Source organism: Oncorhynchus masou, chromosome 30 (genome assembly GCF_036934945.1).
Source record: "Oncorhynchus masou masou isolate Uvic2021 chromosome 30, UVic_Omas_1.1, whole genome shotgun sequence".
In the NCBI taxonomy this organism is placed as follows: domain Eukaryota; kingdom Metazoa; phylum Chordata; class Actinopteri; order Salmoniformes; family Salmonidae; genus Oncorhynchus; species Oncorhynchus masou.
Window position 1 is genome coordinate 42063880 of NC_088241.1, and position 14058 is coordinate 42077937.

The 14058-nt window shown below is 41.7% G+C and overlaps 1 protein-coding gene and 1 long non-coding RNA gene across 2 annotated transcripts in view; both read left to right on the top strand.

The window, feature by feature from the left end:
- LOC135522623 (uncharacterized) lies at window positions 1-10538 on the top strand. The gene is made up of 3 exons (XR_010452708.1): window positions 1-305; window positions 9448-9542; window positions 9796-10538. It is a non-coding gene; the product is annotated as an uncharacterized LOC135522623 (long non-coding RNA).
- A 1467-nt stretch (window positions 10539-12005) lies between these two features.
- The window catches only part of LOC135522622 (enhancer of polycomb homolog 1-like), a 51594-nt gene continuing 49541 nt past the window's right edge, over window positions 12006-14058 (top strand). Inside the window, exon 1 of the mRNA XM_064949060.1 lies at window positions 12006-12564. Coding sequence (XP_064805132.1) covers window positions 12412-12564 — 153 coding nt within the window. The 5' untranslated portion in view covers window positions 12006-12411. The remainder of the gene's footprint in view (window positions 12565-14058) is intronic.

Consider the following 14058-nt stretch of genomic DNA (forward strand, 5'->3'; position numbering starts at 1 on the left):
CAATCACAGTCTGTTTGCCATTGCAAAGTTATGGCTTGGTCAGCTGTAAGTAACCTTTTGGGTGAACTGATTTTTCGCTACAGCTAGCCCTTTCGAGTAAGTTATCCGACGTTGACAGCAAACATCACACATAAAATGTTGCTTCATTCTAAATACCGCATAGTGTTTGTGGATTGCGTGCTAGACAGCAGTACCAACCCAGCAACAACTATGTATGCGCGGTTTGCAATGGATAACGTTCGCTAGCTAAGTACGCTATTGCTAGCTGGAATATTCGTCATGTCGACTAGTTATCATCCTCCCTGGTAAGTAAATGTTCTTGTTTTGTCTTTTAGACTCAGTAACTATTCTAGCTACGTTGAGTAGCACATTTAATAATTTACGTTTTTGAATTTAGTTAACCAATACAATTAGACGTCGCCGAGACAATCGACGCCCATGCCGTTTTTAATCACAACCCTCGTTTTAAATACAACTTGTTGGTGTAAAATAATCAAATGTCCTTCCCCATAATCTAGCCAGCTACGTACACTGTTCATTCTATATACGTTAATGTTGTAGCTATAACGTTAAATAATTAACGTTAGCTACCTGCTAGCAACCGCTCTCGTTCTTGAGGAAAACTATTTGATGATAATTTCAGTAACTAACGTTAACACTGCTCCAACATCTGCCTGACCATATTCGCTGAGGGCAAGCACTGAAATAATTCGTAAAAGCAGATTTTATAGTGGGTGGAACTCTACAAGAAGTTGGCTGGCTACTGTGCTGTTTGCTAGTCAACAGCTATCTAACGTACTTTTTGATGACCGCTAATTTAGCTAGTTACAAATTAGCCAACCATTTGTAACCAAGTCAAGCGACCAAAGCGCAAATCTCACTAGCTAACTTTAGCTAGTTAATGTTGTAACTACCATTTTTGTGTCCGTCTCTAACTAACTGAAACGTTTGGTACATTTGATTCCCACTTGTCTGGAATCTGGTTGCGGCCAGCTCATTTCCTCAAATGGTCTTCTCTCTTTCCGCAGTTTTGTTATCGACAGCAAAGTAACCTTCGTTCAGTTTACATTTTCTTGGCCATCATTGAGGGCGGGTTGTCGTCGACTATTTGTGGAGGCGCTGTTGCCAAATATTTTTTGCAACTAACCTAAGGTAGACCACTGCTTGTCGTTACCAATTCAGGAAATTAATCATAGTGGGCAAACAAGCAAGGTGGGCAGAGCCAAGAGCGAGCTAGCAAAATCCTATTGGCGCATTCTAGCATGTATTTGCATATTTCCGTTCGAGAACGTCTACTCTGAAATGCGCATTTGCAGTAAGTCAATTCGCCCTTGTGCTCTTAAACAACGCAATTTACTTAGGCAAAGGGTAAAGTCTACAAAACGTAGTCCATTCTGTTCGTAACAAAGCTGTATTGAGATCAAATGTTTCATGGATGAGAACATTTGCAGAATGTCGGCCAAATCCATCTTGCCCAGTCTTCTCCCACTGCTGCCCACTGGGCATCCTTTCATCACCATATTTGGTGTTGAGTGGAAACGCCAACGGGATGCGTCAGATTTCTACATAGTGAACTATCTGGGTCATTGTTCTATATGTGCTGTTGCTCTCTCATTGACTGGCTAGTGGCTACTCATGCACATGGCTTGGCTACATGAAATCCAGCTAGTAATTGTAGGGTCAATAGCTATCTGGTATCCTTGGGATGTTCCTACACCATTGCCCATTCTAGTACAGTTAAATAGTTAACACACACACGGACTTAGCGGTCTACGGCACTGCATCTCAGTGCAAGAGGCGTCACTACAGTCCCTGGTTCGAATCCAGACTGTGTCACATCCGGCCATGATTGGGAGTCCCGTAGGGCGGATTACAGTTGGCCCTGCGTCGTCCCGGCTGTCATTGTAAATAAGAATTTGTTCTTAATTGACTTGCCTAGTTAAATACAGGTTACACACACACACACACACACACACACACACACACACACTACACTGACCAAAATGTTATTTTGTTTGAATTTACGTATGTCCCCATTACCAGTAAGACCTAACCGAAACCTATTTCTTTCGCTTACTTGCTGTGCTATTTCGTTGTTCATTTGTTAAGTTGTTTAATTCTCAACCAGGATGGCCCTATTTGACGTGTCAAATAACACTATGGCCAATCAGGACTTGAATATGGCTGCACATCACATAATTTAACGCGTTCATACATTTTTACGTAATTATTACAGATTGATTACACTATCATTTGTATTTCATGTCACAATGATTCATCGTATGCTATGATGCTGGTAAAGTTGTCTCGTGGACCTACAGTGCTGGTAAATTTGTTTTGAAGCTAGCTAGCTCATGGATGCAAACAATATTCTTCTCCAAAAACATTGCAAAACTGCTCTTTCAGTTGCAATAGTTAGCTAGCTAACTACAATGCTCAAAAAATAAAGGGAACACTTAAACAACACAATGTAACACTTCTGTGAAATCAAACTGTCCACTTAGGAAGCAACACTGATTGTCAATAAATTGCACATGCTGTTGTGCAAATGGCATAGACAACAGGTGGAAATTGTAGGCAATTAGCAAGACACCCCCAATAAAGGAGTGGTTCTGCAGGTGATAACCACAGACCACTTCTCAGTTCCTATGCTTCCTGGCTGATGTGTTGGTCACTTTTGAATACTGGTGGTTCTTTCACTCTAGTGGTAGCATGAGACAGAGTCTACAACCCACACAAGTGGCTCAGGTAGTGCAGCTCATCCAGGATGGCACATCAATGCGAGCTGTGGCAAGAAGGTTTGCTGTGTCTGTCAGCGTAGTGTCCAGAGCATGGAGGCGCTACCAGGAGACAGGCCAGTACATCAGGAGATGTGGAGGAGGCCGTAGGAGGGCAACAAATCATCAAATCAAATTTTATTTGTCACATACACATGGTTAGCAGATGTTAATGCGAGTGTAGCGAAAGGCTTGCGCTTCTAGTTCCGACAATGCAGTAATAACCAACAAGTAATCTAACTAACAATTCCAAAACTAATTTCTTATACACAGTGTAAGGGGATAAAGAATATGTACATAAAGATATGAATGAGTGATGGTGCAGAGCAGCATAGGCAAGATACAGTAGATGGTATCGAGTACAGTATATACATATGAGATGAGTATGTAAACAAAGTGGCATAGTTAAAGTGGCTAGTGATACATGTATTACATAAGGATGCAGTAGATGATAGAGTACAGTATATACGTATACATATGAGATGAATAATGTAGGGTATGTTAACATTATATTAGGTAGCATTGTTTAAAGTGGCTAGTGATATATTTTTACATCATTTCCCATCAATTCCCATTATTAAAGTGGCTGGAGTTGAGTCAGTGTGTTGGCAGCAGCCACTCAATGTTAGTGGTTGCTGTTTAACAGTCTGATGGCCTTGAGATAGAAGCTGTTTTTCAGTCTCTCGGTCCCAGCTTTGATGCACCTGTACTGACCTCGCCTTCTGGATGATAGCGGGGTGAACAGGCAGTGGCTCGGGTGGGTGTTGTCCTTTATGATCTTTATGGCCTTCCTGTAACATCGGTTGGTGTAGGTGTCCTGGAGGGCAGGTAGTTTGCCCCCGGTGATACGTTGTGCAGACCTCACTACCCTCTGGAGAGCCTTACGGTTGTGCGCGGAGCAGTTGCCGTACCAGATGGTGATACAGCCCGCCAGGATGCTCTCGATTGTGCATCTGTAGAAGTTAGTGAGTGTTTTTGGTGACAAGCCAACTTTCTTCAGCCTCCTGAGGTTGAAGAGGCGCTACTGCGCCTTCTTCACGATGCTGTCTGTGTGGGTGGACCAATTTAGTTTGTCTGTGAAGTGTATGCCGAGGAACTTAAAACTTTACTACCCTCTCCACTACTGTTCCATCGATGTGGATAGGGGGGTGTTCCCTCTGCTGTTTCCTGAAGTCCACAATCAACCCAGCAGCAGGACCGCTACCTCCGTCTTTGTGCAAGGAGGGGCAAGAGGAGCACTGCCAGAGCCCTGCAAAATGACCTCCAACAGGCCACAAATATGCATGTGTCTGCTCAAACGGTCAGAAATAGACTCCATGAGGGTGGTATGAGGGCCCGACGTCCACAGGTGGGGGTTGTGCTTACAGCCCAACACTGTGCAGGACATTTGGCATTTGCCAGAGAACACCAAGATTGGCAAATTCTCCACTGGCGCTCTGTGCTCTTCACAGATGAAAGCAGGTTCACACTGAGCACATGTGACAGTCTGGAGACGCCGTGGAGAACGTTCTGCTGCCTGCAACTTCCTCCAGCATGACCGGTTTGGTGGTGGGTCAGTCATGGTGTGGGGTGGCATTTCTTTGGGGGGCCGCACAGCCCTCAATGTGCTCGCCAGAGGTAGCCTGACTACCATTAGGTACCGAGATGAGATCCTCAGGCCCCTTGTGAGACCATATGCTGGTGAGGTTGGCCCTGGGTTCCTCCTAATGCAAGACAATGCTAGACCTCATGTGGCTGGAGTGTGTCAGCAGTACCTGCAAGAGGAAGGCATTGATGCTATGAACTGGCCCGCCCGTTCCCCAGACCTGAATCCAATCGACCTCATGGCTTGATTTTTTTGCTCTGACGTGCACTGTTAACTGTGGGACCTCATAAACACAGGTGCATGCCTTTACCACGGGTGGACTGCAACCAAGTTTAGAAACTCAAGGGTGCATCTGAGCTCAATTTCAAGTTTCATAGCAAAGGGTCTGAATACTTATATAAATAGGGTATTTCTGTATTTTTATTTAATACATTTGCAACATTTTCTACGCCTGTGGGGTATTGTGTTTAGATCGCTGGGGATTTTTATTTATTTAATACATTTTGGAATAAGGCTGTAACGTAACAAAATGTTTAAAGTCAAGGGATCTGAATAATTTCTGAATGCACTTATATGCCGTTTATAGGCCTAATGAATACAGTTCATTATATTGATGTTCTTTTATTGGTCTTCATCATCATCATCCAACCTCAATACCACTGCCTTCAGAATACCCCAGGTTATAGAAAGACTGCTGCGCCACTCGGGAGCCATAAACTAAGGCACTGAGATGCAGTGCTAGACTAGTCACTACAGACCCTGGTTCGATCCCGGGCTTTATCACAACTGGCTGTGATCGGAGTCCCATAGGGTGGCGCACAATTGGTCCAGTATCGTCCAGGTTAGGGGAGGGTTTGGCTGGGGTAGGTCGTCATTGTAAAATAATAATTTGTTAATAACTGACTTGCGTAGTTAAATAAATGTAAAAAAAATCCCTGTTTTTAAAGATCCTAAACACTGAAAATCATGTTTTTCATAAAATTGGATCATATTTTAATGAAACCAGTTAGTGGTACATAGATCAGGATGGATCATAAAGTTACTGGTCCCCCTCCAAGTCACACTTAGATTCAGGAGGCAGGCATTACTATGGATTTACTTCCAGCTTATACAGCGTCACATAAACTGGAAATGTAATACACCAATGCTAGCATCATATTATCTTACCTAAATTTAAATACAGTACCAGTCAAAAGTTTGGACACCTACTTAGTCAAGGGTTTTTCTTTCGTTGTACTATTTTCTACATTGTAGAATAATAGTGAAGACATCAAAACTATGAAATAACACATGGAAGACATCAAAACTATGACAGTGTCACCAGCAAAGAACCGCTACACCATCAAATCTCCTCCATGCTTCACGGTGGGACCCACACATGCAGAGATCATTCGTTCACCTACTCTGCATCTCATAAAGACACTGCTGTTGGAACCAAAAATCACACATTTGGACTCAGACCAAAGAACAGATTTCCTCCACCCTGAAGTCCGTTGCTCGTGTTTCTTGGCCCAAGCAAGTCTCTTCTTATTATTGGTGTCCTTTAGTGATTTCTTTGCAGCAATTTGACCATGAAGGCCTGATTCACACAGTCTCCTCTGAACAGTTGATGTCTGTTCCTTGAACTCTGAAACATTTATTTGGTGCTGTAATCTGAGGTGCAGCTAACTCTACTGAACTTATCATCTGCAGCAGATGTAACTCTGGGTCTTCCTTCCCTGTGGGGGTCCTTATGAGAGCCTGTTTCATCATAGCGCTTGATGGTTTTTGCACTTGAAGAAATGACAAACTGTCATTTCTCTTTGCTTATTTAAGCTGTTCTTGCCATAATATGGACTTTGTCCTTTTTGGTAAAATACCATCTTCTGTATACCAACCTATCTTGCCACAACCCAACTGATTGGCTGAAACACATTAAGAAGGAAATAAATTCCACAAATTAACTTTTAACAAGGCACACCTGTTAATTGAAATGCATTCCAGGGGACTACCTCATGAAGCTGGTTGAGAGAATGCCAAGAGTGCAAAACTGTCAAGGCAAAGGGTGGCTACTTTGAAGAATAGTTTTGTTAAAATAAACCCTTGAATGAGTAGGTGTATCCAAACTTTAACTGCTACTGTATGTATAGCCTTAACCATCATGTGCACCTTGCTTTGGCTTTATCTACTAGTAGCTAGCTGAAGCAGAGCGTACTGGTAACCTTTCATTTGTGGTGTGATTGTTAGTTAACAAGCTACTTACCAGCGTGCCGGTAAAATCACACTGACTGTATGCCGTAGTGTGACATTAACCTTACACCAATATTTCGAAGAATGAAGACATCCGAGAGCAGTGGCTGCTTTTCATTTGGGGTGGACAGACTGCACTGAAAATTACGACCATATCATATGTGTGTGCAGTGCACATTTTGGGTAAAGTTGATTTATTAATTGTGGAAAACATTCAATGGGTCTTGTCAGGAAGCTAATCCTGAAGATGGATGCTCTACCATCATTCACAGTGGATCTTGCAAGCACTGACCGTAATGTAAGTATCATAGTTTGATGAGTCTGACACGGTAGCTGACATTTGGGAGATGTTAGATCATTCAACCGTGGCTGTTTTGACTTGTGAACGGTATATTTTCTTTGACACGCCTATAGTCAGTTTTTATTTATTCTATCCCTAAGCCCCTTACAACTGAGTCTCAGATCTGCTAGCACACAGACAGTGCTGAAAATCAGTTTTTCCATTTGGTATTTTATTAGGATCTTCATTAGCTGTTGCAGAATCTACTTTTCCTGGTGTTCACATGGAACTTGACATACAGAACATTAATAGACAAGAACAGCTCAAGGACAGAACTACATACAATTAAAATGCCACACAGCCTACGTATCAGTACATACACACTAAGTATGTAGGTCAAGTAGGGGTGAAGTGTTATGCCGGGAGGTGTTGCATTCAGGTTTTTTTAAACCAGGGTTGCTGTTCACTTGAACAATCTGAGATGGGGAGTTCCGTGCAATCATGGCAATATATATAATACTGTATATTTTCTTGAATTTGTTCTGGATTTGTGGACTGGAAAAAGACCCCTGGTGGCATGTCTGGCGGGTTACGTGTGTGTGTGTGTGTGTGTGTGTGTGTCAGAGCGGTGTGTAAGTTGCCTATGTAAACCATTTGGAATTTAACACAATGTTCCTTATAAAAATAAGAAATGCAGTCACTCTCCTCTACTTTTAACAAAGAGACTGGCATGCATAGTATTGATATTAGCCCTCTGATTAGTGACGAGCAAGATGTGCTGCTCTGTTCTGGGCCAGCTGCAGTTTTTTGAGGTCCTTTGCAACACCTGTCTATGTGACTGGCCAATAATCAAGATACGATAAAACTAGAGCCTGCAGGACTTTCATTGTGTGGTGTCAAAAAGCAGAGCATCTCTTTCACAGACCTCTCCACATCTGTGTAAAACTATTCAAAATGCAAATTTCGATCAATTTTGTTGCCGACTAACTGACACTCATTAACCGGTCAATAAACGGTTACATTTTTTCCAAACAGTAAAATGGCGTGACCAACAGAAAACACTATCATAGATCTGTATGTAATGACAAGATGCTTATGTTTTCCCCCTAACAATAGGAGTAGTCCCAATGTGGGAAGGCAGGCGACAAGCTTATGCCCAAAATAAGCCCATAGAAACACATTGGATTTATTTTGGCGAGAGTAAAACCTTGTGCTTCGCCTCTAACTCTCTGATACTATGCATGCATACAAAGACTGGACATTGTTCATTAAGAGCTTCATGGAAACTTGCAACAAGTGCAAGCCTATTGTCTTACAGTCAAAGGCTATGGCCTATTATTGAACATGCAACTTGTGTAATGAAACCGCTAATAAAACTTAACTTGTCAAACATTTGCCCAAATGCAATTCATGGAAAACAGTTCTAAACTGTTTCGCTAATGCGAGCAGTTCCATATATGACAGGGATTAGAATCTCCATTTGAAATTTAGGGGGGGTATCTAATAGCAACTACTATAATGGGTTGCTAATATGACTAGAATTGTGCCTTTTGGCTTCTGGACAACAAAAGAAAGTTGACATAAAAACCAATAGAACAGGAGAAAATGGCTGGTTAATGGCAGTCTTTATAAAATAATTGCCTCCCAAGTTTCTATGGGTCGATTTTCACAAGGCTACTTTTAAGCAAGGTAAGACACCTCATTATTTAAAGTAAAAACGTTCAGGTTTCAAACAATTATACTGCCTCAAGCTTTGCAAAGTGGTGGGTGATGCGCTGATAGTCAACGGTTGACAGGCTGTAGCCTATGCATCCGAATGGGAGGTGCGCTTTACAAGTTGAGATTGAGAAATAAAAATAGCTCCTCCATTCTAAAACTGATGCAACTCTGTTTAGGGCTGCAGTGATTTCACTAGCTGTGGTTGCTGACGCGTATAGCGTTGAATCATCTGCATACATAGACACACAGGCTTTGTTTTAATGCCCGTGGTAGGTCATTAATAAAAATAGGAAAGAGTAGCGGGCCAAGAGAGCTGCCCTGCAGTACCACACTTTATATGTTGAACATTAGAGAAGCTTCCATTAAATAATGCCATATAGATTCAGAGCTGAGGTTGAATAGCCATAACACGTTTTTTTTTTTTTTAACAACTCGTTATGGTCAATAATATCAAGGGCTGCACTGAAATCATCAGTACGGCTCCCACAATGTTTTTAACCATTTCTCTCAACCAATCAGTAATTTGTGTCAGTGCCGTTCTCTATAAGCATGCTGAAAGTCTATTGTTCATTTGTTTGGAGAAATAGCATTTTATCTGGTCAAACAACTTTTTCCCTAAAGTTTGCTAAGCCTCAGCAGCAAGCTGATTGGTCAGCTGTTAGAACCAGTAAAGGGTGCTTTACCATTTACCATTCTTGTGTGGGTTGTCTTGCAGTTGATGTAGCTTGTGTCATTGGGTCTAATCATGATGATCGGGGGGGGGTTGTTTCACTATATCTCCTTTTGTCTTGCCACTGTCATCAAACTAATGAAATACATTATTGTTTTTATTCAAAATGTACTGTCTGTCTGCACAGCTTCCCAGGCAACCATCACAGGAGGAATGCTGTAATACAAAAACAGCTTTCCCAAGGCAAAGAAGGATATTCTGTGAAGACAGACCCAACATTCTGTAAGTCATTTATTCATATCAAATCTGCATTAATTGTGCATTTCAGGCACACAGAAATTCCACATACAAACATTGAAAAGTTTCACAAAAGTGCCTGAACAAATATTGCATATTTCAATTTCAGCACTTGAAAACACTTGAAAACACATTGTAGAATGAGATTTCTACATTAACAAATTGATAGCATCATAAATCAGAACATTTAAATTCACTACATATTTAACAAACTTTTGCCTTTTCAAAAACATTACAGGCTACGCAGACAGGCTCCTGGATCTCATCTTGGATCAATGTCCCCCTTGATCCAGCGCCGTATGTGGGGAAGCTGTGCGAGCTATCTCCCCAGTGTAAGAGGCCTGACAAGGAGGCCATAGCTGGATTTGTCTCCCGCTTCAGTCTTGAGGGGGTGACTGAAGCCAAGTGGGTGACTGACGCCTGCTTGATTGAAGTGGGGTACATGGGTCCCCCTCCTCTCCCCATCAATCTTTGTAGTTGGTTGCATTTCCTAAAGTTTTAGTAGTTCACTTTACTTGACATCACATCATTTTGTTACTTTTTATAGAATTTGTCAAGCATTCGGACTGGAGATTTGAGTTACAAATTGAATAAATCAGTGGGTCCTGCGCACTGTAGGGACACAAGGGCGGCAGGGTGCCTATACTAGGTTTATGGCTGTAATTATATTTTTATGTCAAATGTCTCAACATTATTTCTCACTTTTTTTCTCAAGTTTTCATGTTGATCAATATTTTGGATATGCTAGCCTATTGTAAATGATCAAATGTCTGATCAATTCATACAATTCTGAATATAGTCATTTATAATGCTAATGCAGAGGCACCAATGAATAGTCCAGTACACTTATTGTATGCTGTTTTTCATGTACATTCCCTTACGTCTAAGCTTCTAAGGTGATTCAGGCTTTATAAATTGTTGTGAGGAAGTGTATCGGTGAACTATATTCTGTAATATAATTACAAAACAATAGAAATGCAATTGTGTATTGCTGCGGTTTGTCTGATATCCAACAGTCCATGATCAACTCAGAGCATTTTCCAGAGAAAATGGGTTGAGGAATACATACTATTTAGGCTCGGAATGACGTGACCCATTGTTTACCTTGTTACCTGGCAATGCCCATAAGGGTGTTTCAAACAGCTGTCAATCAAGGCAAGGTCATGAATATAAGCTCCCCACCCAAGATACAATTTCTTATTCTGAGGATTTTAATAGCATACAAATATTATGGGTTTTGGTCATAGGCTATTTTTACTTGGGGAAATAGGATGACTGCAAGACCTTAAATGTTAAAACGAGGGGGTCGAAATTGTACTTCACACTGAGCCAGCTGTGTGCGAAGGTAACCACTGAAACCCTATGGAGAGAAGGGTTTGAGAGCGAGGTTGGAGCATGTGCTTTCAGGTCCAGTAGCACTCTAGGTTTGGGCCTGCATCCTATCTTCTGATCACCAAATGAACTCTAACCTTAGCGGCAAAGCTTGTGTTTAAGGTTGAGCATAATGTTGCTAGCAATAATCAGGATATTTTGGATGAACCTTTACTTGTCGATACTTTCTTTGTTCTCAATTCAGATGGCACCAGTGTCTTAAACTGTGTGTCCTCGATAACGAGGACTTGTGTGTGTAACTATTTGAGTCACACTGACGCGATGTCATACCTCCTCTAAATGTGGCCGGGGGGGGGGCATCTTTCAGGTGGGATGTTAAACGGGTGTCCTGACTCTCTGTAGTCACTAAAGATCTCATGGCACTTATTGTAATGATGAGTCCTGGCTAATGAGCTAAATTTCCAATCTGGCCCTCATACCATCACAGTCACCTAATCATCCCTAGCTTACAATTGGCTCATTCATCCCCCTTCCTCTCCCCTGTAACTGTTCTCCAGTTATGTCGTTGCTGTAAATGATAATGTGTTGTCAGTCAATTTACCTGGTAAAATTAGGGTTAAATAAAACATTTTTGGGGAAGATTGGTTGAAGTAGGAAATAACCAACACTGCGCAGTACTCTTAGGTTATGCCACAAGAGGGCGACATTGACTAAGAAATGGGTCCCATAAAATTAGTTCTCATCTTTGGTACACTGATTAGTGATTTTCTTTTCATATTTAGTTAGCAAATGATTTTCACAACAGTCTGCTGCACTTGTATACAACTATGCAACATACAACTATTCAAGTAGCCCCTCGAGTTCATGCAGCGTATCATTTATACAAACTATCAGTTGCTTTAGTTTATTTTACAGTTCAAATTAAGTTATTGTATTCCAGGTTGTTTTTTTGGGGGGGGGGCTGCGTTTTGTGCAAACTTAATAATCGCGCCAGGCCAGTCTGTCGCCCTGTGCTGTAGAATAAATGTAAAAAAAAAACACATTTACAGCAAGAGATTATGTTCGCCAGTTTGCGCGCACTGGTTTGCAGCTGCCTCCTAGTATGTGAATATTCATTCCAGGCAGTTTTTACGGTGGGAACGTGAGAGTACTCCCCTTCCCCCAGCACCCCCCTCCCCTGGGCTCCGCGAGCGCGCACGCGTGCAAAACCGTGTGGGAATGGCTGTTGTGTGACCGGGGGTTGGGCCGCTAGGAGCTGCTAGAGTTTGTAATGTCCGCCATGTTGGCCATGGCGTATTGAACCAGGGAGAGCGGAGCCTCGGAAAAAAGAGACCGACAGAGAGCGATCAAAACCCGGGCCTTCCCGGCTCCGTTCGCATCTCCATATACCTACCCTACTACCAATCGAACTGTTGACTTCTGGCGAACATCGCAGATCCATCCATGAGAACTCAAAGCAGTACTGTTGTGAACCTTAGGTTATCGGTTAGATTAATGCTGAATCTTACATTATAAAAAAAACATGAGTAAATTGTCGTTTCGGGCACGGGCGCTGGACGCTACCAAGCCTCTACCCGTCTTTCGCTGCGAGGACTTGCCAGACCTGCACGAATATGCCTCTATCAATCGGGCAGTACCGCAAATGCCAACTGGGATGGAGAAAGAGGAAGAATCGGTATGTTTTATCGCTGGCAGATTCATATTTGATATGTATTCCACATTTTCACAATATGGGGGGCGTCGCTACCTTGCCTGCGCAACTTTGCACAAAATGGCGGCCATATCGGTTTACCGTGAACACGGTAGATAGCGACGTAATTTGCGTGTTACACCTACATTTTTCCGTTAATCTATTCCTAACCGTGTATTGTTTCGAATTTGGGTTCGTTAGCCGTGTTGTGTCCACTTATTTCAAATGGAATTGTATTGGAAAGCACAAAGGGGTCACGTGATTCGTTTCGCATCCGCCATTTTGTTGACTTTCACTTTGCCAAAGACTGCTGGGGATGGGCTTTGAAGTGGTGCCCTTACCATGAACAAATACCAGGGGGAGACATTGAGTCGACATGTTTTGAATGTGCAACACATTTGGACAGATCGCTAAAACCGACCATGTTCGTGTCTGGAAGTGTCACAAGTAGCAGTGTTGTCACGATACCAGAATTGATACTGTACCAGGTTTGGTATCACGATACTCTATACCGAAACGATACCACTGCAAAAAAAGAGGGTAGTAGCTGAAGTCAGAATAACCATGGATTTTTTTTTTACACATTGAACAGTCTTATAGTATTTTCAATTCCTTTAAAAAATACAACTTCATATTACCCTTTACAAAAATAGATTTCTGTTTTGAAACTGCAGTACGTGTAGTAACTGGTTTTGGACGCAGTAATTACAGAATTAACTACAGTGTAATGCAGATACACAGCAAAATTACTGCAGTAAAAAATGTATATATTGGAAGCAGTATTTGCTGCATTCTGCAGTGTTAATGCACTCCTTTTTTTGTAAGGGAATATCAAATGTGTCTTGTGCAAAACCCTATCGGAGACTCGAAGCATACAATTGAAATCTAAACTGTTTTAAAATGTAATATGATACATATTGGTTAATTTGCTCATCTATGACCTTATTGGGTCAACTGCTATACATTATACCTATTATTCATTACAGCTAAATAATTGAATGCATTAAATTAATAGTTTAGTTCCAAAATGACAACACATTGAAGCTAATTTCTGAAACTTCTATATTGCAGTAGTCGACACACCATATGATGGATTTTACACAGCATAATGATTCCCAGGGTGCAATGCTCCGCCCAGGGCTGCTGGCTGGCTAGTGGCTACTGCTAGCAAGACCAGCTAACTTATGAGTGCATTTCACATTAATTTGGGGATGTAATCATATCAGGATCATGTGAATGTCAGGCTGAATATATGTTCATGTCATTGTCGCTCATGAGCACTTTACATTTAGTTGATAGTAGAATGTTACGATGCAAATTAGAGGTTGACATAGTAACAGGACTCTCTCTGACACGTAGGATTCCGGCAGGATTGGTATAGATCTTTCATTCTCATTGAAAGCAAGTTTAAGGAGCAATAGCTCTGCTTTTTCCCATTACTGTTTTTCTTTTGCAAACCAGCTTCAAACAGCTGACAAT